The sequence below is a fragment of the Notolabrus celidotus genome, chromosome 7 (genome assembly GCF_009762535.1).
Source record: "Notolabrus celidotus isolate fNotCel1 chromosome 7, fNotCel1.pri, whole genome shotgun sequence".
Lineage (NCBI taxonomy): Eukaryota > Metazoa > Chordata > Actinopteri > Labriformes > Labridae > Notolabrus > Notolabrus celidotus.
The window spans coordinates 27,781,817-27,808,635 of NC_048278.1; the positions used below are offsets into that span (position 1 = coordinate 27,781,817).

General features: G+C 41.1%; 3 protein-coding genes across 3 annotated transcripts in view; all 3 read right to left on the reverse strand.

Annotated features, from left to right (window-relative positions):
• Positions 1–1,147: 1,147 nt before the first annotated feature.
• Positions 1,148–8,331, reverse strand: LOC117815712 (zinc finger protein 771-like). Its single transcript, XM_034687591.1, has 2 exons — positions 8,060–8,331; positions 1,148–5,472 (listed from the first exon to the last, which is right to left on the reverse strand). The coding sequence occupies exon 2, from the start codon at positions 4,352–4,354 to the stop codon at positions 2,801–2,803; it is 1,554 nt and encodes a 517-aa protein (XP_034543482.1). The 5' UTR covers positions 4,355–5,472; positions 8,060–8,331; the 3' UTR covers positions 1,148–2,800.
• Positions 2,206–2,730, reverse strand: LOC117815576 (gastrula zinc finger protein XlCGF49.1-like). Its single transcript, XM_034687372.1, has one exon. It carries the CDS (start codon positions 2,728–2,730, stop codon positions 2,206–2,208), a length of 525 nt encoding a protein of 174 aa, XP_034543263.1.
• A 1,866-nt stretch (positions 8,332–10,197) lies between the features above and the next one.
• The window catches only part of sdk1b (sidekick cell adhesion molecule 1b), a 286,495-nt gene continuing 269,873 nt past the window's right edge, over positions 10,198–26,819 (reverse strand). The window contains 19 exon segments of the mRNA XM_034688533.1: positions 10,198–11,787; positions 11,790–11,940; positions 13,426–13,455; positions 13,458–13,500; positions 13,502–13,535; positions 13,538–13,554; positions 13,664–13,784; positions 16,368–16,410; positions 16,412–16,506; positions 17,182–17,357; positions 17,837–17,936; positions 17,939–17,953; positions 18,781–18,805; positions 18,808–18,946; positions 19,040–19,169; positions 19,268–19,454; positions 24,447–24,562; positions 25,811–25,912; positions 26,068–26,124. Coding sequence (XP_034544424.1) covers positions 11,636–11,787; positions 11,790–11,940; positions 13,426–13,455; positions 13,458–13,500; positions 13,502–13,535; positions 13,538–13,554; positions 13,664–13,784; positions 16,368–16,410; positions 16,412–16,506; positions 17,182–17,357; positions 17,837–17,936; positions 17,939–17,953; positions 18,781–18,805; positions 18,808–18,946; positions 19,040–19,169; positions 19,268–19,454; positions 24,447–24,562; positions 25,811–25,912; positions 26,068–26,124 — 1,733 coding nt within the window. The 3' untranslated portion in view covers positions 10,198–11,635.

The window sequence follows — 26,819 nt, forward strand, 5'->3', positions numbered from 1 at the left end:
CTGTTTTGACACTATTTTTTTGTGATATGGAATGTAAACCTTTTTTTGATTGGTCACGTGACCAGAGGATTATCACAGATGTGAATGCCCTTTTGATTATGACAGGTGAACGTGGAGGAAGCAACTGGTGAAACACGCGTTCGCTCACAATAACACGAAGTAAAGTCATTTCAGTGTGCGGCAGTCTACTTTTTTGTTTTTCTTACAAATGTCTTACTTATTGGTGCTGAATTAAAAGTAGTGGTCACCTGAAAAAAGCTTTTATACAGGGGAACTCTGTTGAGGCTTTAAAGAAGCATTTCAACCCCAAATTTAATTCCCAGGCTTTAAATCTGTTAAATGTGTTTATGTTTTTCTACTCTATTCTTGATTTATTTCCATAACATTTCCAATGTACATCTATTGTCTGTTTTTATGCTTTCATGTGTATATGTGTGTCCTTTTGAATCACCTTGATGCAGAAAGTCTTTGCTTTTAAGGTGCTACATAAATGAAATAAACTTAAACTTAGTTTATATGATTCATTCTGTCAACGTGAAGTCCTTGAAATGTTACGTTTTAATTGATAATTATATAATCTGTGGAATCCAGTATATCCTTTAACAATAGCAGACAGAAAAATGTAGTGGAGTGTAATATTCCCCTCAGATATGAAGGGAGAAATGAACACAAGATATTTCAAACAGCAAGTGCAGTAAAAAGTTCAAAGCAGACCTGTCATATGAACACACCTCAGTTCTTCTAACAAGGCTCTGCACTTCAGTTTGTCACCAAGTTTTATTTTGCTTGGATATTATCATATATCACACACAATGTATAGTTTACAATGTGTAAAAAATGTATTTTTGGAATATATTTGATTGAAAAACTTTTAAATTTAAGTCTCAGCAGCACCCTCACGTGGACCGCATGTTAAGCTGTTTGTGTTCACATTCACCATCAATTTTTATAGAGAAATCTTGATCAAAGTTCTGTTTAGTTTTTGAAGATTAATTTAAATATTTAAGCATGTACATAATATATATAAAAAATATGCAATGATTGTACATTTTCCCATAACTCAGGAAGGAGTCCGTTTTCATGGTTAGTTTTTCTCTGCATGTGATTTCACTCGTGTTTGTTCTGCATATGTACTCATCTTCAGGCCTCGTAACAGTAAACTGTTATTAATTCAGCATTGTGTTATTGGCTCTGGTGATAATGTAACCCAAGATGGATACAAAAAGGGTTTATTTGATTTTTTTAATTCATACGTACACCTGATTGAAAAGCATCTGACTGAAGGAGAATATAATAATGCAGCTCACGTTTACTTTTTTACAAGCGTTGTTTGTACACCTCCTTACACGAAAGAGTTTTATTTCATGGCACTTTTTCAGCACTGGTACAAAATAACTGGGAAACTATAAAAGAGAGGCTAAAAAACTGAATAAATGAAAAAAAACATTAATATTACACATCATAATGTGGTTGAGAACAGCATTTGTATTGATAACTTGTAGTTTAATTTGAGTGATTGGTATATCTGCTTTGTAGCCACGTAGCCAGGTGAGGTTGATCTATCTACAAGGCAAACTGGAAAAATTAAGCTCCTGCAAAAAACCCAATCAATAGCCAGTCCTTAGTGTGTGTCTGTTGGTGAGTTAGTGATTGAATGTGCAAGGTTTGTGTTAAGGTGAAGTCAGGCACAGGGGTGAGAGAGATAAACCCTCATGCAGAGCTGTTGAAGGGTTGATGTGACATAGAATAAAAGTCCAGGTATGAAGGTGACAGCAGTGGCAACCTGTTTGTAGCATCCTATCCATTAAAGACGGTTTGGTCTTCAATGTCAGAACATCAATAAAAGCACATCTTTTTAAAAAAAATGTGTATCACAATCTTTTCATCATGACAGAGAAAATATCTTCTTTTTCTCCCTCTAAAACAAATCAAATATCCCTCATTATTTATGTCACGTAAGGCCAGATTTTCTTGACATAGCTTCATCATTTTTTACAGCATTTGAGGAGGTTTCAAGGGCCGGACTGGACTGGACCTTCTTTTTAGCATTGTCCTTTAAAAAGGGCGCTTAGGTCCAGCAATTGTTTAAAGCTCTCCCAGATAAATAACAGATGATGACCTAAGATGTGCTGATTCCTGTGGACACCCCCCCTCAACATGCAAAACCCCAAGCAACAACTCAGCTTCTGGTACAACAGTATCTAACTAGTGGTATTTACTGATGTGTCTGTTTCTGTCCCCAGTCTGTGTGAATGTCTGTCCACAGTGGGGGCAGGAGTACGGCCTCTCCCCTGTGTGTACCCTCATGTGAACGTTCAGTTTGTCTTTGCTGATGAAGCGTTTGCTGCAGCAGGTGCAGGCGTATGGTTTGTCCCCCGTGTGGTAGCGCTGGTGCATCTTCAGCTCTGTCATGCGGCCGTAAGTTCTGCCACACTCGGGGCACGAGTAGCTCGGCCGCACTTCCAGGTGTTGCTTGCTGTGCAGCCGCAGCCCGCTGGATGACCTGAAGCTCTTGCTGCACTGGGAGCACTGGAAGGGCTTCTCTCCAGTGTGGATGTGGATGTGGAGCTTGAGACTGGCAGCGGAGGGGAAGCCGTCGCCACAGATGGAGCAGAGGTGGGGTCTCTCCCCTGTGTGGATGCTCAGGTGCTTCTCCAGCTTGTTCTTGTTCAGGAAGGTCTTGCCGCAGATGGGGCAGTTCAGCGGCTGCTCGCCCTCGTGTGAAACCATGTGCTCAGTCAGCTCGGTCAGCAGAGTGAAGGCGCTGTCACAGCGAGTGCACGAGTACGGACGCTCCTTCTTAAACTTCCTGTGTTTGAGGCAGTGTTGATCCAGATTCTTTCTCCTCAAAGGACTCAATACAACAGGTGCACTGATATGGTCTTTCCTCAGTATGAGTCCGAAGGTGGTACTTAAAAGCAGTTAACTGTAGAAACACGCTGTCACAATGTGGACATTTGCATTCCCGTCTGTCATGCACCATGATGTGCCTCTTGTAGTGAGACAGCTTGGTGAAGTGTTTGCGGCACAGCGAACAGTAGTACTGCTCGTCCTGGTGGCTCTGCTCGTGCTTCTTCAGGGCATACTCCACCTTGAACTTCTTCCCACAGGTGTTGCAGGGGTACGACTTCTCATGTTCCCCCATGTGCGCTTCAAGTTCTTCAGGGCTGCTGAACTTTTTATTACATTTCGGACAAGTCCCGTTGTTTTCTTTTACGTGGATCTCCAGGTGTTTATTGAGGTCTTCAGGGAAGGCGAAGGTCTTCTGACAATCTGGGCATGTGTAACACTCACCATTTGCAGCTTTGCGGTGGGACATTAGGTGTCTCTTCAAATGATACATTCTACCAAACACTTTCCCACAATCACCACAGATGAGGCTGCGGGGGTTGGTGATTTTCTTGTGTACTTTGAGATGACTCACAAGCTCAGCCTTCTCCTTGAACTGTTTATCACACGCAAGACACGTCAGGCCTTCAACAGCATGAGTCTTTTTATGTTCTTTCAGTTCTAGCCAGCTTCCTAAACTTTTCCCACATTTAGTACAGATGTACTGGCCCAGGTCGTGCTGGTTCCTCAGGTGGCGAGTCATGTGGTAGGACTGGCTGAAGGTTAAAGAGCAGACTGGGCAGCTGAACGGTTTCTCCTTTGTGTGCGTCCTCATGTGTCTGGCGAGTTTGTTCTGCCCTCTGAACCGTCGGTCTACACAGATTGGACAAACATGGTCCTTTGTTTTAGCCTTAGGGGAGGCTTTTTCTTTTGGTGTGCCTCCATCTCCACATTCAGCTTCATCCGTGTCCCCAACTTCAGTCTTAACGGTGACTTCAGACCCTATTTCCTGAGAGTCGTCATCATCATCACCAGAGTCTGTATCCACCTCAGCAACATCATTACTGCAGTTGTCACTGTCATGATTATCCTCATCACATGATTGAGTTGTTTTGTTGTTTTTTACTCCTTCACTTTCCTGGGAGCTCTGTCCTTCTGTCTGGTTGCACTTATCTTTGCTGTGTGACATCAGGTGAGTTAAAAAAGCACCTTCCCTGGTAAAGCTTTCATAACACGCGGGACATGACAGAACTCTCGGCCCATGCTTCCTCTTGTGATTCTGCAGCTCTGTGTGAGTCCCTAAACTCTCCCCACACGTGGAGCAGACGTGGGGTCCTGCGCCATGCTGGTTCCTCATGTGTCGGGTCATGTGATATGACTGACTGAACGTCACGGCGCAGATGGGGCAGCTGAACGGTTTCTCTTTGGTGTGTGTCCTCATGTGTCTGGCCAGTTTATGTGCATCTCTGAAGCGTCTGTTGACACAGAGCGGACAGTAGGGACCCTTTAGTTTGGACGGAGACATTACCAAGTCTTCGTCATCATCATCGTCTTCGTCGTCATAATTAACCCCTTCGCTTGCTTTGTCAGAGACTTCCTCGTCAACTATCAGTGATGATGACAGTGTTGAATCATCATTATTTGCGGTTTCATCGTTAGATTTATCGTGAGCCACATTAGTGTCCTCAGCTTGATTAGAAGAGTCCGGCTCAGTGTCACTATAATACAGCTTATCGTTTGTGTAATAATAATTGTCTTTGAATTTAGATGCTTTTGTTGACTTCTTGGCCACACATGGTTTCGCTACAGTTTTCGCCCTGCTCTCTCCTTTCGGGGCCGTCCTCTTTTCCTCTTTACAACAGGAGGGTCAAAGTCATCAGCAATGTCTACACTGACCTCGTGTATCCGAAACATTTCACTTTCACTTAACGTAGATTCAACCTCTTTAGCGATAACTAAAGCTTTGTCCAAGGTCAATCTTCCTCTCTCCAACAGAAGCCTGTCTTTGAGCTGTGGGCAGCTTGTTTTCTCAACCAGCTGATCCAGGATCAGTTTTTCTTGTGGGCCTCCATAGTTGCAGGGTCTCAGCAGTTCTTTTAACACAGACACAAACTGATGCACAGTCTCTTCGGGCTCCTGAGCCCTCTGATGAAATTTAAGGCGGTACATCTGAGAGGTCTGACTAGAGCTAAAGTAAAGAGGTGTTGAAATGGCTGCCGTGTACATGGTTTCACTCTGAACCAGTATTGAGAAGATACGCTGACCCTCTGGACCAAGGCAGTTCTGCAGGAGCAAACATTTACTGGTGTCGCTGAGCTCATGTTCATTGAGTCCGTCCACATAGTGTTCAAAAGCTTTGAGCCACTTGTGCCATAACATGGCAGGTCGGCTAGGCACAGGCAAGTAAGGTGGAGGTGGAGACAGAATTATCAGCAGTGGCTCTGGCAGTGGCTCCAAGGAGAAGTCCTGTTTTGTCACTTCCTCATCTACTTCCACAGTCACTTCATCCATTGTTAATTTTGGTGAGTGTTTTTATCACTAAGGCTTAATGTACTTCTTCTTTGACTCGGGTCAGAGTCACTAAATTAGGAAGAGACCCTCTTTGGTCCGTGTTCAGGCTCCCACTCAGCCAGTCCAGGGAACCTAGATAAGATAGAAACAAAAAACACACACATTAGTTTCAGATTGAATTCTTTTTTAATGTTTAATGTTTCTGTTGCACTAAAAATAACTGTTAGTTTACACAGATCTAAAAGTAATGCAGTCTAACACAACTGTCTGACAACAAATAAAAGTAACACCTGGAAGTATAAACTAAAAGTTTCAGTGAAAACTGAATAAGAAAGAAAAACGAACAAACTATGAAGGCAGAAAGGCAGCACTGCTTTGTTTTACCTTGGCTAATCATGTGAACAGGGGCCGGAGTATACAAGGCTAACACACAATCTGAACTGTTTTCTTTATAGCAAAAAAAACAACAATTACATGTAAAAACATCAACTACACACAGTGAACAAGTGACAGTCACTCAGCGAGAGGACTGACTTTTAATAATAATGATGAGCAATAGCTCCCAAATAACTTCATATAATAATAATAATAACAATAATAATAATAATAACAATAATAATACACCTAATGATTTAATGGAGCTCAGATGAAACTCAGTACACTTGATCAAAGACTGTGCTTTAAAACTATTTCAAGGTACTGTTTACTTTTGTTTAGTGTTCTCATGTATTGCTACTTTAAATTTTACTCAGGACCTTTCAGATTGAAATACTGTAGACATGACTCTACTTAGTTTTACTGACAGAAAAATTATTTTTTACATACTTAACTCATAAAACATAAAATATTAACAATGCTTTTTCTGTGACAAATACATTTTAAAAAGTGAAGTTAATTTATCCTCTGAAGTTATTAGCAATAAAAGCTGGTGACACAAAAACTGAAAACGGTTGAATACTTCACAATGTAGCAGAAGTTTGAAAACAAAGCTGATGTTATTAGAAACGTTTTCTTCTTTTCTGTCATATTAACATGTTTGTACTTTCATTCAAGTTTACAGTGGCCTGTCCTGCAGGCAGAGAACCACTGAACTATACTGTGCGTGAACTACTTTACTGTATACATCAGGGGTGTCAAACATGCGGCCCGCAGGCCTTTGCAAAGTGAAAAAATTACAGAGAAGACATTAACTCCAATTATTTAACAAAAGAAACCAGTGGCGGTTCTGGGGAGGGGCCAACAGGGGCCAGTGCCCCTGTAAAACTGAACCTGGACCCCCTGATGTTACAGGCGGAACACGTGCGTGTGGCACTTGGTTCCAGTCCCTTAGAGCATTAAGGGACTCATGTTGAGTGTAAACAGCCAAACAGCTGCTGTCAGTCTGCATTTTGATCTAGTACACAGTAGTATTACGTCTAGTATATAGGGATGCACTGATGTTTTGCCAGTTTGTTTTCAGCCGGTCCTCGCCCTTCTCAGTCTCTTTTGTCAGGGTTGAATGTGTCCCTCTAACAACACCCTTGGCCCCAGCCTGGCCCCCAGTAAAATTGGTCTAGAACAGCCACTGAAAGAAACTACTATTACAAATTTGTCCTCTGTGGGTCGCATAAAAATCATAGTGCTGACAGAGCGCACCTGAACAGTGCTCTGGGACTTTTTTTCCTCAAAGTGAGAAAATCGATCACTTGCCGATGATCCACTAACTACTTACTCTAGCACTAACCCCTGCATACAACACTGTCCAGCAAGCAAACTGTTCCTGGTGGAGCTGAGGGGTCCAAAATAGTCAACTTTACCTTCTTCATTATTAGAATCTCTGTTCTTTTGCAGGAAATATTACACTCTGTGTCAGGTGAATGGGTAACCTGTGTGTTTGGTGTGTTAGCAGCAGGTTTCAGGGCTTAAAGAGTAAAATATTCGGCCCACTATGAGACTCATCATGGCAAAAAATACAACAGCTGTTTTTGTAGAAAGAAAGTTCATTAAATGGGAACATTGTCAGAATGTAGACTATAATTATAGGTTATTATGTTGTGATTTTACTGGTCCGGCCCGTTTCAGATCAACTTGGGCTGTATGTGGCCCCTGAACTGAAATGAGTTTGACCTGGTATACATAGTGGATTCAAGTAACTCCACCTGCTATCCACAACAGCAAAAGCAAACAGTGAGCATTATTAAAACTGAGTAACGGGAACAAGGCATGATGTATAAAGAGTCAGTGAATGGTGTTTAATTAAAACATGTTGATGATTCTTCCATCTGTAACCTCTTGCGGGGCATTAAATGTATTTTTACTCTTAGTAGATATAATGTTAAGTGATAAAGATACTTCTCAGTAAAATATCCGACACCTGGGCGTTTTTATTATTTGGATATTCACTTTACTGACTGGGAGCTGGGTCGGGGCCTTAGTCGTTAGTGATTGTTAGTGTTAAGAATTTTGATTACTGACTCCTGTTTCTTGTTAAATCCAAACACACTAGAATAAAATGTGACCACTAACTGCTTTAAAAACCCAACAAACCCACACTCTGTCAAACACAAGCCACACCGTGGACCACATTGTTTCCAACCATCGTATTCAACACATAGACCTCCGTCCTCTACAACGTCAACCCGACATTACCTGCTAATGTATCTGTTCATTACACCTGGTAACACAGAGGCAGTAAGGACAAGAGGATAAATGTAACTGTGAGGATGAGGAGAAAACTCACCGAGTCAAAGTGGGTCACAAGTCACGACGTGTCCAGGCTGCTAACATTAGCCAGCGGTGCAGCGTCAGTCCTGATCCAGAGCCGGGCCATGCAGAACCGGTCCTGATGGTCTGCGGTCACAACTCACTGCAGTGCCACGGGGGTTATCTGTTTCAAGTGTGAAAATAAGACACAGAAACACTAAAAATCAGCACAGAAGGTTGAAAATGTATCCGCCATGCTGGCGCTTCTTCTTCCGGAAACCTCAACGATTTCCCGGGATTTGTTACATCGCTCCACAGCGCCACCTGCTGGTCGGGGGACATATGACTGTTACACTCTTGTTATTCAGTCTATTATGTTCACATTTAGTTGCTTAAAACATTTCTGCACCAGGGCAGCTGAATAAAAAATTGGAAATATTAAGGTCATTTTTTTTGGAAATTATTATTATTATGAAAAAAAAAAATCTAAGAAAAAGTTAGAATTCTGAGATTAAACTCAGAATAATAATAATACAAAATAATTTAACCTTGATTTATTTAAAAAAAAAATCAGTCGCCCTAATCCTCTCCCAGTGGTGTCCAAACTTTTTTCAAAGAGGGCCACATTTGATGTTGTCAGAATACCTCAGGGCCAGTGTCTCCTACTGAGACTTAGGGATCATTAAAGTTAAATATGAAATATCTATTTAATAACAAATATTTAAAAGAAAATGTCTCAATAAATCAGTAACTAGGTAGTCCTCAGTTCTCCACGAGCCAAGTACACATTAGCAAACTTTATCTTCTTCTGGAGGAAAATGTTTTTCATAAGGGTCGGGCAATGTGGGAAAATATTGATTTAATGATTTAACGGAGCACAGATTAAACTCAGTACACTTGATCAAAGACTGCTTCAAAACTATTTCAAGGTACTGTTTACTTTTGTTTAGTGGTCGCATTTATTGCTACTTTAAATTTTATTCCAGTACCTTTCAGATGGAAATACTGTAGACATTACTGAACTTAGTTTGGCTGACAGAAGCAATTATTTTTACAAACTTAACTCATAAAACATAAAATATTAACAATGCTTTGTTTAAATAAAAAAAAGTGAAGCTCATTCTGAAGCTATTAGCAATAAAAGCTGGTGACACAAAACTGAAAATGGTTGAATATTTCATAATGTAACAGAAGTTTGAAAACAAAGCTGATGTTATTAGAAACGTTTTCTTCTTTTCTGTCATATTAACATGTTTGTCATTCCATTCAAGTTTACAGTGACCTGTCCTGCAGGCAGAGAACCACTGAACTACACTGTATGTGAACTGCTTTACTGTACTGTATATATAGTGGATTCAAGTAGCTACATCCTGCTGCAAATACAATAATGTCATTATCAAACACTTAATTACAGCTGACTTCTGTGCCTCCTGCCTTCTTTTAATTCTATAGCCACTTTAATTCAGTTTATTTGTTAAACTGATGAACATGACCCCTGTTTGTCATGTAAACATTTTCAGCTATGTGATTTAATTATGTGGATGTTGTTTTGTTTTGCTGCTGTACAATAATTGCCCAATGGTAACAGATAGAGTAAATGATTGACAGATAATAGCTGACTGCACCATTTAATTTATCTCCAGTGTTTTGTGATGAAGGCAGAACATAAAACCTGGACAAAAAGAAAAAACTCCTGTCCTCTGGCTGTATAACACATTGAGTATAGTTGGTACTTTGGGTGAACAGAGCCTTTATTTAATAACATATGGCAGTTTGCAGGGTGTACACCTCCATTACTGAGCATGCACTTTGTCTCTGCTGGGTTCTCGCTTACATAACTGTTTAATAATTCATCTAACTGCTGCTTTCAGTTTCCTCGAATGCATGACTTGATTCAGTGAAATTCTCACAACACTGAAACACTGCTGGATAATAATTAATAGAAAACAACTGATAAAGCTGCGGTCCTTTGTGGTACATGCTTCTACTACCAAATAAAAGACACCTGTAACAGTGACAGCCTGAGTTCACCGAGTCTAATGAAGCCGCTTAAGGTCAGTGAGGCAGTTACATAATGTTAAGGCACATCTTTAATTCAGTTAATGTAATGTAGGGGAAGATCCAAGGAGATGTGTTCACTGCGCCAGGACTAAAACAGAGCACTAAGACACGCTGTTAAACAATGACCATTTATTCACACACTGTATGGAACTCAAATCAAGCGTGACAGAGTGAGGCAGGAGAATCTTTAAATTATACATGAGAGAAAAAGACTTACAAATGATTTTAGTGTGCACTTGAAGAGAGGTACAAAGTCCATGTGTGTCAGCCCGGCTGCAGACGGAGGGGACTTATGATTCAAAGTTTAATCACACTTGATTTCAACAAGAATGATTCTGTAAAAGATCCTGTAATCTTGTTCTACACTCATTCTGCTGATGATCTTCTTCTTCTTCTTCTTCTTCTTCTTCTTCTTCTTCTTCTTCTTCTTCTTCAACAGTCTCCACCTTTCCCCCTCTTGCCAGTCAGTCTCTGAGGGCTTGCTCCAGTGCTGGTTTCCTACTTACCTTTGAATTACAAAAACATGGCCAAACTACAAACAACAGCACACACGTAAAAAGAGTTTCCTTGTACAAAATCCATCTTAAAAATACAAACATACTTACGATGGCACGCTTCTCTTAGCGGTGAACAATATAGACAGATGAGCAGGCTTCGACGCATACGTGTCACACTCAAAATCACTCTCAAACTCGTAGAAAATTAAATCTGGACAGGATTAAGTGGAAATGTGTAGGGTCGGGCTCAGTGCAATTCTATGGCTTGGGAGGCTGTGGATGAAGGAGCTCTGACAACAGGCATTAGACAATAAAAAACTTCTTTTTCATATATTCCAAACTCAATCATCACACATTGCTTTCACTTTGAGTGCCTTAAGCTGTGAGCGCCCTCCTCCCACACTCGCTCTCCATCCTTCATCAAGTTCAACAGCGCTGATTATCGATTGTAACTTCTCATTGTCCTCCGTGGTGGCATTATAAAGCTGACAGCTCAGTGTGCACAAGAACGAAAGCTGCTCTTCTCTGTGTCGTCTTTAAATAACCCTCCACTACCTTAAAGTTCGTCTTCCTGTAAGAATGAGTGCGTACATGTGTTTGTGCACTTTAAGTGAAAATACAGAAAAAACAAAGCGTTGTGCAGAAATTCCAGGTTCCTACAGCTCGAGGTCGGCTTCTCCCCTTCGACAGCGACGCAATCAAGTAGAATCAAGTAGTCTTCACTCTCAGCTCTCAATGGAGTCTCTGGAACAGGCGAGAATATCGGTGTGTGTAACAGTAAATGTGTGTGTGTGTGTGAACACAGTGACACAGAGGCGTAAAAGAGCAGGAGAGCGACACACACTCCTGTCAACACAGTGAGGATCTTGGTGCACAAGGGGAGAAGGCGAGTGAGAAGTGGAGGTTCAGTCTTTGGGGCATTGAGTCTGTCCCACGTCTCCTCCCCTTGTCCTCCCCTTTCCAAGCTTAGTCTCCTTTAGTCCAAACACACACCAGCCCAAGTCCTTCATTTAGTATATTGTGTGTAATAATTTGTGCAGATTTTGTCTCTGGGGTCAAACAAAGGAGGAGAATCCTGTCACAGGTGTGCGCGACCCCGGTGGGTTGGTGTGAGGGTTGACGTGTGTGTGCGCGGGCTGCCCTGTAGGTGTGTACGCCCCACCCGTGCTGTGCTGGGTGACCACGGTCTGGTAGTAGGGCTCTGTTCCGCCGTGGCACACTCCTCGTAGGGAAAAGGAGAGCTGGCTGCTTTAAGGCCTTTGGGCTGCCGCTTCCAGGAGTTGTAGTAGGTGGGGTCACTCATGTAGTGGTTAACAAAAGAGTGCTTGGGCTGCTCGTCCTCGTAGTCGCTGTCTGTTAACTGGATAAAAACACAAACACAGCAAAGGTCAACATGAGGGTTCAACAGAGGTCATTGATTTTAGCCAGCAGCTGTCTCATAATATGTTACCAAGCATTTGAACATACTTTTCTTCCAGTAGTGAGAAATAAAGTAGACCAAAAAAAAGTGCAACACAAAGAACCTCTGCCTTCACTCAATATATCTCTGTTGTTTATTAATATTAATATGGAGGCAGTTAATGTATGCAGCATGAAAGTCTATGATTGAAACATTTCTTTAGATTTAAAAATAAAAAAAACAAACAAACAAAAAAAAGCCTTTAACTTCCATTAAATTCCATTTCCTTTAGCTGTAATCTGTATCATGTACTGTCGGTCATGAAGAGGAGAGAATTTGTGAAAGCTGTTTAAACTTCTCGCCACTAAGTGGCAGCAATGTGCCACTGACTGACTTGCATTGCAGGAATGGTGCAACAATAAAGGTATACTGGGGCTGTTTTCGAAACCGCCTGCTACATACTATGCACTAATGTAGTAGGGAGTAGATAATGCCTACTACATACTGCATTTGAATTTAGTGTGTAGTGTGACTGTTCTTTTCGATCTGTTCTGCAGTATGCTGGGCCAGACGTCACTAGATTTCTGGTTTTGGAAAAGTGGCAGTAAACAACGGCAAAGCCGATAGAGAAACTGTTCTTTAGCATCCACTTATGATTTAAAAAGTTAAGAAGTGGTTGATATGGAATTAAGTAGTTTTCACAGTATCTAAGAACTGAGTGCCCCCCTAAAAAACAGAAGAAAAAAAAAGCAGAACGAGTGCTGTGCATTGTGAGAAACAGTGCTAGGGAGACTGGTCCAATGCATACTGTGAAATTTTCCCGAATTAGTACGACATCCAGGTAGTTTTGGCATACTGCAGATTTTGCTCTTTTTCACACACTACATACTGAATTTTGGCCAAATCAGTGTACTGCTAGTATAGTAGGCGGTTTCAAAAACAGCCTGGATCCTCCCACAGTCAATTTGTTTACCTGAGAAGAAGAGGGATCCAAACCCTGCTCTTACATGGTGAGATAGATCACAGACAGCTTGAACAAGAGCATACGGCCTTTGTAGATTCAAAATAATCCGAGGATCTCTTTAGATATGTGTTTAGTTTAAATCTTTTACTGGACTTGGATTGTGGGACCCTTCCTTGGGGGAGTCTGACTTTCAAAAGGTTTTAATCATAATGTTTTTTTAAACTTCTATTAATTTTTAACAGAATAAACAGATTTACTGTCAACAAAGTTAACAACGTTGTTAAGGGAGTAATGGTTATCAGGCTTATCTTTGATTAACTTAAGTTCATGTGTTCTCTAACACTTCCAGATCACATAGTGGCAAAAGTTTCTTTCCTATCAGGCCAATAATTGAGACAGAGGAACAAACAAGCAGATAGAGGTGGAGAGGTAGACACAGCAGAGAGAAAAATAATGAGACAGAGAGAGGTGAGAGGGGCTACCTCTGACTCAGAGACCTCAGTGGGTTTCTCTCAGTGAGGGTGGTGCTCTCAGTGAGCACGGCTCCGTTATAGTTTTACAATGTCCTCGTCTGAGTAGTGAAGAACACCTGACTTGGCCTGGGAGGAGACCTGAACACACCAACCAGTACAACATAGTTTACAATCCAAATAATTCAAACTTCAACTAATCTAAAAGGTTTGTGTGTGTTTGTGTGTGTGTAAATGAAAGAGTGCACACCTGGTCCCATTCTTCTTCAGGAAGGAGCTCTTAGTGTTGAGCGTTCTGCTGTTGAGCTCCAGAGCAGTGAAACCTCCATTGTCCAGTGTGACTGACTCCTCTGCTGTAGACATGTGCTTCACTGGAGAATGGAAGAAGATCAAACTATCGTTTAGCAAAAGATTTACAACATAGTTGATGTGAACCTGATCTCAAGCTCTCAGGTCTGACAATAAGAAGCTAATGAAAGCAGGGCGCTCACTGTCACACTAAATGGACACCACAGTGAATTCCTTTATCATTTATTCACCAACAATAAAACAACAGTATCAATAAAGGGAAGTGATGACAAAACAGTTGATTTTCTGAGGATCACTGACCCCCGATCACTCTGCCCTCTCTCTTTCTCTGTTTGTTCATTCATCCTGCCTCCTGCAGCACCCTCACTGTGTTTCATCACTCTGCTGCCCAGAGGTTGTGCCAAGGTTTCCCTGGCAGCTCTGATTAACAGCTGTTCTGATGTAACCTGCACTTGTCAGGGATAACTTTGAATTACAGATGTTGTTACATGCGCGCGCGCACACACAACACACACACTAACGCAATAACACACACACTAACGCAAAGGGACTGTAAGAGCACCGCTGCACTTACAACCAAGGACATCACAGGAAGTGTGAGAGAGAAGAGATAAAACAGGAGTAAAAGTTTTGAAGAGGAGCGGGGATACACATCAGCAGTTTATGTGGCACGATGAGGACCAAGTTTACTTTTTTTAACATGTCAGTGGGCAATCTTCAGGAACTGATTCCTCTAGTTTCTTGCTGCCTATCTCTCTGAACAACCCTGTGGAGTGGGTTTGAAGCTACTACAGAACAGATTAAAAAACTGGAGAATGGGTTACTGTTGTTTCCTGTGGCGCCTCTTCTCTTGAAACAAATGTAGACGCAACTTCAGTTCAATATCATAAAAGAGAACTGTTCATACAAAGCTAAAGGTTGTTTTATGAGTTGTTAAGTTATTATTAAGTTGCCATAAACAACCCTACAGCTTGTTTAAGAAACTGTTGGCTTCTTAAATAAGCTTTTGCCATTGCACTAAGGATTATGGGACCTTTTGTCTTGTATCTCACTGCAGAAAATGATGTGATCCACTGGAGTTATGTATTTAAATTATATGTGCTATGACTTGTGTTTGTTTATCATGTGTATTGCCTGCGATGTACACTGAACAAAATAGAAACGCAACACTTTTTTTTTTCTCCCACTTAAAGATCTAAGATTTTCCTACGTACACAAAAGGCCTATTTCTCTTAAATATTATTCACAAATTTGTCTAAATCTGTTAGTGAGCACTTCTCCTTTGCTGAGATAATCCATCCACCTCACAGGTGTGGCATATCGAGATGCTGATTACTATACATGTTTATTTCATAATGTCATGTTTAACGGACGGTGGCCTCATGAGTTTTTTCTCGTTTATCACCCTCTTTGTTTTTGCGTGCAATAGATTAAAAAAATAAATAGTTTCATACCTATCTACTCTAGTGTCTCTTTCATTTTAAGCTATGATCCTCTTAATTGTAAATGGTTATGTGTATTATCGTCATACGGTCACCACAATGCAGACTTTGGGTCAGTGAAGAAAAAAAAAATTTGATAATTCGTCGACTATGGCAAGAACTGACGAATCAGATTCGACGAAGCAAATCCTTAGGCCACACTAAAATGTGCAGTTTTATCACACAGCACAATACCACCAATGCCGCAAGTTTTGAGGGAGTGTGCAAAGGCATGCTGGACTGCAGGAATGTCCACCAGAGCTGTTGCCCGTGAATTGAATGTTCATTTCTCTACCATAAACCGTCTCCAAAGGTGTTTCAGAGAATTTGGCAGTACATCCAACTGGCCTCACAACCGCAGACCACTTCCACATCCAGCATCTTCACCTCCAAGATCGTCATGAACATGAAGAAAACTATATATCGGATTAAGAAAAACGAGCTCATGTAGTTTTCAGTGTCATTTATCTCTGTAGAGATGTCTAATGTCTATTATCCTTACGTTACAACTTGAAAGCAGTTGGTTTTGTTTCAGTGAACACAACTTTTCCTGTCTTTTAATATAAGGTGTGGTCAGTTGACATCAAACTTTAAATTAGCTAGCTACTTTGTCATAATAAGTATAAGAACAGTGATGTCGATCTTTGACCTCTAATCAGCTCCTCATTGAGTCCAAGTTGACCTTAATGTCATATTTGCAGAACGGCACGAACAGAACTATTAATTGAAGCTGATTTTCAGCATCCCTGTTAAAATATATTCAGGAGCCTGATGAAATTAACAACTGGGCTTCAGGGAGGAACTTTTCCTGAGATGCTTCAGGGTGCTGTTTGCCTTGAAGGAACAAGGCTGACCTTGTTGTTGCTTTCTTGCACAGCCTCACAAGTGGAAGTGGTCCTGCAGGAACCAGACTGCTGGAGGCAATCTCACTCTACAAAATATGGAAAGTTTAGTAATGTGTGTCTCAACTTTCCAGAACCACAAAAGTGGAAATTTTGTCATAATCAGCGGAGGGTTTGCGTGTGTTGTGAACCTTTTGACGATGACACTGAAGGAGAGAAGAAGCATCCTTTGCAAACAACCATTCTGTAAATAATATCATGTCACCAATGAGTCACCAACGAGTCCGGCTACACAGCATGACATTAGAGCAGAGACACACACCTGTACCGCAGGTCTTGTACTTGGTGTTGTGTCCGTGCAGCAAGCAGTGTGAAGACCAGGACCAGAATGAGAATGAGCCCCACCAGAGCCATGACCAGCAGGAACCACCACTCCTCGTAGAAGGGACGCTCAGAGAGCGCTGTGGAGGGACAGAGGAGGGGGAAAATGAGACAGGAAGATAAAGAACAAAGAAAGACATATGAGGAAGATGTCAACCTTTCTTTTACGACCGCTCTTTGTAGACACGCTGAAGTAGTTCTGTCAGATTACTCACCCTACTGTGACTTTAAAGCAGAATCAGCAGGGTGAGATTCAAATAATGAAATAAGACAGGAGATTTTTTTAAATGTCATATTCAAGTGTTATTGTTTATTAATATTCTCACTATTTGAATGCACCCTGTATGTATAAACAAACTATACAACAAGAACAAACTGCATATTATCCGTATGTGCTGTGCATAGTTTTGAACCAGCTCCCTCATGAATATTTAACAACAGGCTACATAGCGTTATATGTATTACATCATCCTCTGTATCCGTATCACTTCACTAATGCCTTATTGTGTATTTGTTTCTGCAATCACAAGTATGTTACACATGCTCAGCCTGTACAGCTGAATCCAGTTCAGAAGTGTGAAATAAGAACGGGGACATTGCTCCTTTTCGTTGCACAGCTGTAGTTGCAAGATTCTCCCTCTAGATGGCAGCAGATTCAAAAGCACATCAAGGATGAAAGCAGCTTTTCTGACTGTCTAGAGATTTAAGCCAAACCCAAATCAGTACTATCATCCTAAGTGTGTATGTGTGTTTACCAGCAAGAGCAGCAGAGGGTGTACTGGGATGCCCGTAACCATAGCGATTAACAGCGATGACTCTGAACTCGTAGCTGATCCCCGGCCTCAGGCGCTCCAGCTGGCACTGAAACAGACCTGCTGCCGGGAGGGAAGGAGTCTGGATGAAGGAATCCCACACTCCTTCATCTGCAGGCAGAGAGACAGAGACAGGGGGAGGGGAGAGGAGGGGAGTGTGGGAGAGACAGAGGTTAGAGGTTGCATCATAATTGACAGACAGGCAGACAAGAGTAGAGAGAAAGTGCTACACTTTCAGAGAATTATTTCCTTTCAGATGTCAGATTGCATTTCATGTGATAACAATGAAGACGGCCGTGATGATGGATGATGATTACTGGTATTACTATTAATAAAAGAGCGGTTACCATTGTTATCAGTAGCAGAATTACACCAGAGTCTACAATCAGTCCTGCAGCGTTCAAACAGCTTCTCTTCTCTGTATCACACTCCAGTCATCTTTATTAGAAATTGCTACAGGTTTGATTTGCACAGCGGGTATTAATGACTCTGGTGAAAGCTGAGTTCGGGAAGGTTCACTTCTTGGCAGTTGATTCACATAATGAGATGTGTATCAGGTAAGTTAGGGGATGACCTGTGTCTGAGGCTCACCTGAGGACGAGCCTCAATAACATATCCGGTGACGGGTGCTGAACCGGTGTCTCCCTCCGTCCAGTGGATGGTGAGCTCAGAAGACGTCTTGGGTGATGACATTTCAATGGTGAGCCAGGGGAGCCTGAAGTATCAGAGACACACACACGTTTTTTGTTACTCAGAAGGAACAGGGTCCTACTGACATGCTCTGATGGAGAGTTGTGCCGGGTGCCCTGAGCAGCTGGGGGTTTGGTGCCTTGCTCAGGTAGTAAAGCTATGTATGGATTTTTGGGGTTTCTTTGTGCTGCTGGTCAGCTGGAGACCAAGCCACACTGCAAAAACTCAAAATCTTACCAAGTGAAATTGTCCCATTTTATGTCAAAATGTCTTATCCCACTTCATTTAAGATACATTTACTTAACAAGTAACATTTGAGCAAGATAGAGGGACTTGTTTTAAGACAATGCATCTTAAATATCTTGTTATGTCCAACAATCTTGAAATTATCTTGTCTTGAGTTGTAATTTAGAAGAAACAAGGTTTATTTTACATTTCATACATTTTTCAGGCTGAGATCTTATTTGTAGAAGACAGACAATCTTGATTTAAGACAAACCCTTTACTTGATATAAGTAAATGAATTTTATTGGAGAATCTATCAGAAAACAGATTTTTGAGTGAAAAAATACTAATTGTTATTCTGAGACACTAAGTTTTAATATACTGGTGAAATATTGCTTAAAATAAGTTTTCCCAGCTAATTTTAAGATCACAGTTTTCTAAATATTACGTCTTATTTTAAGAAATCTTAACAAGCAAATTTCACTTGTTCTATTGGTAGATATTTTTGCTTATTTGAAGGTAAAAATACCTTCAAATAAGTAACATATGTGACACCTTTTCTAGAATTTAATCTGTTATGCATAAAGTAGAGACATCAACACATGCACAGGGTTACAGTCAGCGTACCTTGCACAGGCTGAGCGGTGAGGGTTGGCAATGTATGGGCGGTCCATAGCCGATGGTGAGAGCCTGAACACTGAACGTGTACGTCACTCCTTTCATCAGGTCTCGAACTTTCAGCCAGCGCTGCCAACTGCCCCTTACATCCACTGTTACCACTTTACTCACTCCGCTCCAGAACACACACAACAGAAAAGAGTAATGTCAGTGTCCTCGTCAACATATGTGCGTGTGAGTAAAAAGGATGCCTGTTCATACCTTGTACAGGGGCAGTGGGCTGTAGTTGACTCTGTAGCCCTCCAGCTGTCCGTTCGGAGTGAGAGGAGCTCCCCAGGACACATTGACAGTCACACCTGTTACCTCTGAGAAGGGACAGGAAGCTGGCTGGCTGGGAGCTGTAGGACACATGGAGGGATATCAAATGAGAAATGAAGTAACGAGAAAAATTAATGTGATGCATGTTTATTTAAATGTAAGGGCTCAAACTACCCACCAGACGGCATAGTGCGGGCCCCACGGGGGTCACTGGGTGGACCGTCTCCGGCTGTGTTGAAGGCCGTCAGGGTGACAAGGTAAGGTGTGTAGCTGGTCAAGTTGGTGAGGTGCACCCGGGTGTCTGGGACAAAAATCACTTTAACCTTCTCACTCTGGGTCTGCTTGTCTCTCTCCCAGTAGTGGATCTGCAACACAGCAAAACACTGTCAACAACCCCGGCTCTGTTTTTTCTCCAAACAACTCCCACTGCTCCCGTTTCTCTTCTCGCTCACTTATTTCTGCCACAATATATAGTATTTACTTTCTGTCTGTGGCTCCTGAGCTCCCCTAATCGATCCATATAAAATACAAGTGCTTCTTTACAAGGAGGAGAAGTTGGTTTTACAAAGATTTGTTTTGGTGTTGACAGTTTAACAGGAAGGTAAAGTCGGTATTATTGCCTTTTTTCAGATACCACTTTCTGCTCAGGCGGTAAATAAAACACTTTCCTTTATTTCATGCCAAAATGTCGTTAAAAAGAGAGGATTTCAATCTCTTTCTCGTCCTTCAGACTTTAGATTACTTTTCATTCGGAGTAAATTCTCCTTAGACACATTATATCATTTGTTTCATTAACAACTTGGCATCACAAGAATGACACAGTGTTAATCTTTCAGTATTGTTAAAGTTGATCATGTTCTTTTGTTCTTTCTTTAACCAGGTAAAAAGACTCATTGAGATTTAAAACCTCTTTCAAGAGTGACCTTGCCGAGACAGCAGCACAAAACAGGTTACAACACACAACAAGCACACAAAACAACACAAATAAATACGGTCACAGTTTCACACGGTTACATGATTACACAGTGCAATCACAAGATCCAATTGAGCTTGTTTCTCTGTCTTTTATAATTGACATTGAATTCCCCCAGAGTTACAAGATGTGTCAGTTTCAAGTCCTTCTGCACATAATTCCAGGTAAACGGGGCTGAAAATGCAAAAGCCTTTTTGCCCAGTTCAGTTCTGACTCTCGGGACCTGCAACTGTATGATGTCCTGAGAGCGCAGGCCATATCGGCTGAGGTTTCTACACAAGTATGTAGGGAAAAGTCCAAGAATATATTTGTAAATAAAAATCAGCCAGTGAGAGAGTCTCCGACCGGACAAAGATGGACAGTGTGTGACAGCGTATAAGGAACAGTGATGTACAGGATAGCTGTACCGGTAATAAAACGCAAAGCTCAGTGATATACAGTATCTAATTTCTTTAAAAACTGATCAGGAGCAGTCATAAAAAGCAGGTCTCCATAGTCCAACAAGGGTAAAAAAAGTCGTGGTGGTCAAATGTTTTCTGACTTTCAATGAAAAACATGATTTATTTCTAAAAAGAAAAGCCCAATATCAGCTTCAACTTCGAAACAAGTTTATCAATGTGCAGTGTAAAGGACAGGTTCTCATCAAGCAGAATGGCCTAAGTATTTATAAGACTTGACCATTTCAATTTCAACCCCATGAGCAGTACTGTAGACAACCTGGGAAGGTGAGATGGAAGCTGTTTGCCATTTGAAAATAGCATAGTCTTTGATTTATCTGCATTCAGCACTAACTTGAGCTCAAGCTAACTTTTGAATGTAAACCAAACCATTAAGATGCTTTTTACCCGCTAACGGTCTGTCATTCAAAGTAGGCCAAAAATATTATTAATAGTGCAACATAATCCAAACACAGTGGTATGTATAGCACCTCACACAGGCCTACAATCCTCTCCCTGCCTCTTTTCATGGATCCTCTATTCCTCTCAACGGTCCTTAATCATAGACTTGACCATTCTCGTTCATGACATCACCCAGTAATGAAGACACAGAGGCTACTTCAGTCAGTCCCTGTAAACTTAATGGAACAAAGGTCATGAGATATTCATCCAGTATCATGACATCAATATAAGACCTCATAGCGTGTAAATGTCACAATTTAATGACACCAAAATAAAACATATTCAAATCTCAGAGAAGCGGTCTAAGTTCAGACTCTGCATTAGTTATCATTGAGTAATATTCTCTCTGTGGCTTTATGGCACACCAGAAAGAACAATTTATCATGCTTAGTTTAGCTTGATATAACTTGGGAGAGATGAGAAATGTGTTACTTAAGTATTGTACAAATCCTGAATGTGTGACGTTTATGTAGTAGTCTCAGTCACATGCTTTCAACAAGAACAGGCTGTCTATAATGAGTGGAAAAGGATGAACAATATACTTTAGAGCTAAACTGCCAGTAAACAGCCTATATAAATGCATATCCAGCTATAAAATCAGCTTGATGCATTAAAACAGCTTGCCTCCTGCTCCTTACGGTACTGGACAGGTGCATCGCCAAAGTGATGATCTTCAAACATATTGTCACTTGCTTTAAATCTGTTGTATAATTCCAGCTGAAGGCAGAGGGAATCTTTCCACCTTTCACTGTCTCACAGAACAGAGTCTGGTAAAAAGGCTTGGTTTGACATGGGACCTGTTTTTAACCTTTACCAACACAAACAGCCATATCAGATCCATTCAGACACTGAGGTTACAGAGGAGCTGGAGCCTCAGGCATTCAAAATAAATCAGATAAAGTATCTTGTTTACGCAAGACTGAGCAGTAGCAGATGTTATAGTTCAGTGTTAATCTGTTTATTTTCATGCTAAATGATTTGGTGGTAAAAGACTAACATGTATCTGACAAAATTTTATCATATTAACATGTTACCTCAGCTCACTTCTCGCTGGAACATTTGGCTTTAGAAAGCACAGGTAGAAATGGAGATTTGGGCTTTGTTCAGCACATATTAAAACTGTGTTTACATGTTTCAGAAATTTTAATCTGCTGACTGACTGACTGAATGAATAAGCGAATAAATGCAGCTAAAATTGCACAATGACATTAATCTATATTGGGCGGTGGGCTACCTTCTCAAATCAGATGTCCGTGAGATGTTTTCTGTCACTTGTGATGTCAAATACAACATCAAATCAAGAGTAATAGACAGGATATTTTATCTGAAGCATTTTTTTAAAGCTATACTTTTGGGCTTTTACACCTTTATTTTATAGAGGAGAGGACAGTGGATAGTGTAGGGAACTGGGAAAAATGACATAAGGGAAAGAGGCCACAGGCTGGATTCAAACCCAGGCCGCCCACTACATTGGTGCACAACTTAACTATTAGGCGAAGTCCGCTCCCTCTCTGAAGCATTTTTACTTTTGCTATGTATGAGGAGTTGAGTTCTGTGACTACACAGTCTCAGCCTTTAGAAGGAATGATAACTGATCTCTATTTCTTATGCTTTTAAGTCAGAAAGCACACTGAAATCTACTTTGTGACCACAGCTGACCGTGCAGAACAAAGACTATGGACACTCATACCCAGTCTGACAACCCTTCAGAAAGTCTTTCATAAAGATCTAATTGTCTTTGTCCTCCTTTGTGGGCAAATCAGTGTCCGATGGTCTTCAGGATTGAAAGATCCACCACCAGCAGCAGCATGTAACAGATTCATTTTTTAATTTACCTTTGTGCCACTGCCTTATGCTGTCCTGTGTGAGATGGCTGAATAAATGTGGGTTCAAACAACATAAAAACACTGAGACCTAAATGACAATCTCACGCTCAGCTGGAATGTTTAGAAAGTGTTACTTGTGTTTGGATCTGTGGCAGCGATTGATGCCAAAGAGATTTCTCCTTCATGTTTTTATTCAGTGATTCAAGTAACTGTACTCAGTGTTAGTTTTTGTTTGTTTGCAGTGTGGTTTATAAAGTAAAACAGCCAAGAGCTCCTTTTGAAAAAAGGTCTATATTTTGTTATTGCTCCTGACAGAAAACACTACAAAGCTTTCTTCAACCCTTTCATTGAGATAGCAGCTTTTCAGCAGCACTTGAGGGCAGCATTACACCATTTCTTCATTCAACATGCTTTTACAATAATGAGATACAGATGAAGTCACACATATACTCTATTCAAAATCAAATGTTTAACCTCTTGCATGAAGAGAGTTAGTTCAATTTAGCCAACATCTTTTGTGCAGTCAAAACTCCGGGTCATTTCATAATCCCTCTGCTGTTGTTTAGAGGATTTATTCTGTGTTGGTAAGCGGGTGAGACATCGAGGCTTAGTGTGGAAAAACAATCTGAAGCTGCCATAAACGACCGTGATTATGATATGCTCTGATAAGATAAAGAATTTCAAATGGGATTTCAAATCAACTCTTGTCTTGACTCCAGATTTGAAGTCTTAATGAAAAGCAGTGGGTGGATGTTGAACAGCACGCAACATTAAATCTGATGTTTCTTGAGTCTAAAGGCCAGTTATGTGAAGGAATTACCTATTTTGTTAGGTTCATAAGGGTTATAAGTTCAAAAAATAAAGCTGTGGAGTACTTCACTCAAAATGAATGGCAAACTTTGATAACCTTTTAAATCCAAGGGGGTGAGACATTCCATTTGACAAGACTACTTGTACTCCTAACCATAATTATTACTGTGTTAACAAGCCCTCTGGGGATTTCAGTGAACCTTGACTCTGACAAAACGCAAGCAGTGACTCCAACCTCCAGACCCACCGGCTGTCTATGCTCCTCCTCTGACAGAGTAGGAGTATTAACAGACGTCAGAACCTATAAATTCATTCAACTTTCTTTCTTTGCTCTTTTTTTCTTCGTCTTAATCTCGTAAACCCCTCTGCTTGGCACTCCCCTCGCCATGTCCGCCTGCTCTGATAGTTCAAAATGTATCCCCTCGATCCTCCCCCTCTAATCAGGATTCTACAGGGATCACTTGCTCATCTCATCCCTACACTCTGCAAATATTACATTCCCTTCTTTCTTCTCCATTCCCCCTTCTACTCCAGCAGAAATCAATGTGTCTAAAGCAGGACAGATAACCTTGTGTTTGAAGTACTAAGAGCAAAAGGGGGGTGGGACAGAGGGGGAGAGACGGGCAGGGGTATGATACTGAAACCATTAGAGGATAGTCAGATTCTTCCTCTAAATTAATTCTCTCTCATTGTCTGCTTTCTATAGGACACTTGAAGGTGCAGCAGCGCAAAACCCCTCCAGCACAAGAGGAGAGGGGTTTTTAATACACATGGAAACAGCTTCTCTGTGTGTCTGGGTCTATTTTTGTTTGTGTGTGCATCTTTGTGTGTTTGTTTCCTGTGTGTCACCTTGTATCCTTGGATGAGTCCATTCTGAGTCTCGAGGGGGGGTGTGTCCCAGGTCACTTCCAGGATGGAGGGAGACACGGCAGACACTCTGATGGACTGAGGGGCCACCGATGGAGCTGCAGGAGTAGAGGTGTTTCGTCAGACTGTTTTCTGTGTGAGAGCGCTAGCAGCAACGTGTTAGAGTGGGGAGTGAGGAAGAGATGTTTTACCCTTCCAATTAGAATGGGCCTAAGGCGGTACCTTGTTACACCACTGTACCACACATATGCACCAACACTCAGCTATGTGCACCTGAGGCTAGAAAAAGGCCATATCACCTCATTTCATCATTCCCCTGCAGCCTTTTTCTGCTTCCTTCCTACTTAGCCTCACCTCTCAGTCCTCTGCATGTGCTATGCATGGCCTACACACACACACACACACACACACACACACACACACACACACTCCTTGAATATGGATGCAGCGCTGGTCTGATGGAGGGAGGGTGAGCTTGTGTGAAATAAAAATGCTAAATGTGCATATGGGTATCATATCATATATCTGTACGCCTGCACTCTTGTTTCTGTGTTAACCTCCCTTTGTTCGTGTGTGTGTGTGGTGTGTGTGTATGTGTGTGAGTGATAAATTACACTCCTGTCTCTGTAATGGGACCATGTTTTGACTCTTGAAAGTTAACAGGGGTTGGGCCATCGCTGCGAAAAAGACGACCTTGTGCTTGACAGCATTCAGATGTGTCTACATGTATGCACACCAAGACATACCCATGCTCCCTTTCTCTATCTCTTTCTCCCACACACACACACACACACACACACACACAAACACACAGCCCCTCAAAGGCAATGCCACTCAAGGGGCAATGAGAGCATGACAGGAGGCGTGAACAGGACACGTCAAAAAAAGAGAAGAGAGGGAGACGAGAGAACCAAGAAACCTTACAATTGACAGAAAGGGGACAAAACAAAAACACACAATAAAAGGGTTTGAGCCCTTACTCGAAGTCCTCGCATTTAGCATTGTCCCAGATTGCAACTGTTCTAATATAGTATTCAAAAGCAGATTTTGTGCCATGTTTAAAATTATGAGAGTAACTGAGCATAACCATAAACAGATTCATCCTCATAACACACGAGCGAACATCATCAGCTGATGAATACCAAATGATTCTGTCAAAGCTCTGCTAGAAAGTGAGTCTCTAGATGTTAGCAGTCATATTAAACATACACAATCTTCATAATTATTAAAGAAGAGAAGACTTTCTAATTCAACACTAACATGTTAAATGTACAACATGTTTGTATAAAACAAATGTATATGTTTATTAGAAATGAACTGTGACCGGTCTGACAGCTTCCTCTCACCTGCCTCTCCAACAGACACGTCGACGGGAGCAGAGGGAGGGCTCTCTCCGATGATGTTGTAGCTCGTCATAACAATCTGGTAGCGTTTGAACTTCTGTAGCTCTGAAGACAAATAAATGGTATTTGTTTTAATATTCATACAACACTCGTGCAAAACATATCTGTGAGTTTAATGCCATGTTTTCTCCTCGCTCTATTAACCGTACGATTCTTAAGTTAACTTCAAAGTCTCTGAAGATGCTTCATGTATTACTTACGTGTCAACTCAAACTCGGTAAGAGAGGCACTGCTGACCGTCTTGAAGGTGCTCTTAGCTTCAGAGGAGAAAGAAAAGAAGAAGAGAGAGCCATATCAATAAATATTTTAGTTTACTAATTAACTGATCGTATATAATGCTGTTCAATAAAATAAATGTGTTTAAGATGAAAACATTTGAAAGACAATTTGATACAGATTTCAGACTCAGTGGATGTAGAATTCAGGATTTTTTGATGTGAAGTATTTCAATATCACAGTGAAATGAGGGTGACCTCATTCGAAAACTTTGTTTATTAAAAGTACTAAAAGATTATTAAAATGTCTTCTTCTTATCATCATGGATCATCTAGTGTGTGCTCTATTATGGATAGAATGCAAACATCTTTTTCCTCTCTTCACTTTCAGACTTCTGCGAAAGTAATTGCCAAAGCACTGAAAAATAGTTCCATGAATATGACAACCAAGAATTTCAGAATAAGTGATTATCAAAATGAATTTAACAACAAGAAAACATCCATGAACGTACAGCTACCTTTACAAACAGACTCCCCCGACCCCATTCTTATATCCTGCCATGTTAAGTTGAGACATTAACACCCCTGTTTCGTACCGTCTGCCACTTTGATGCATGGAGGCACAATGGTGGGGCAGAGTCCCTCTACCTCTAATCCTCCCTAACAATGGCTGAATGGTTTGGAGCCAGTTGTGATGATGTGGGGTCTAAACTGGCAGCTTGGAGCAGCACTGTGAG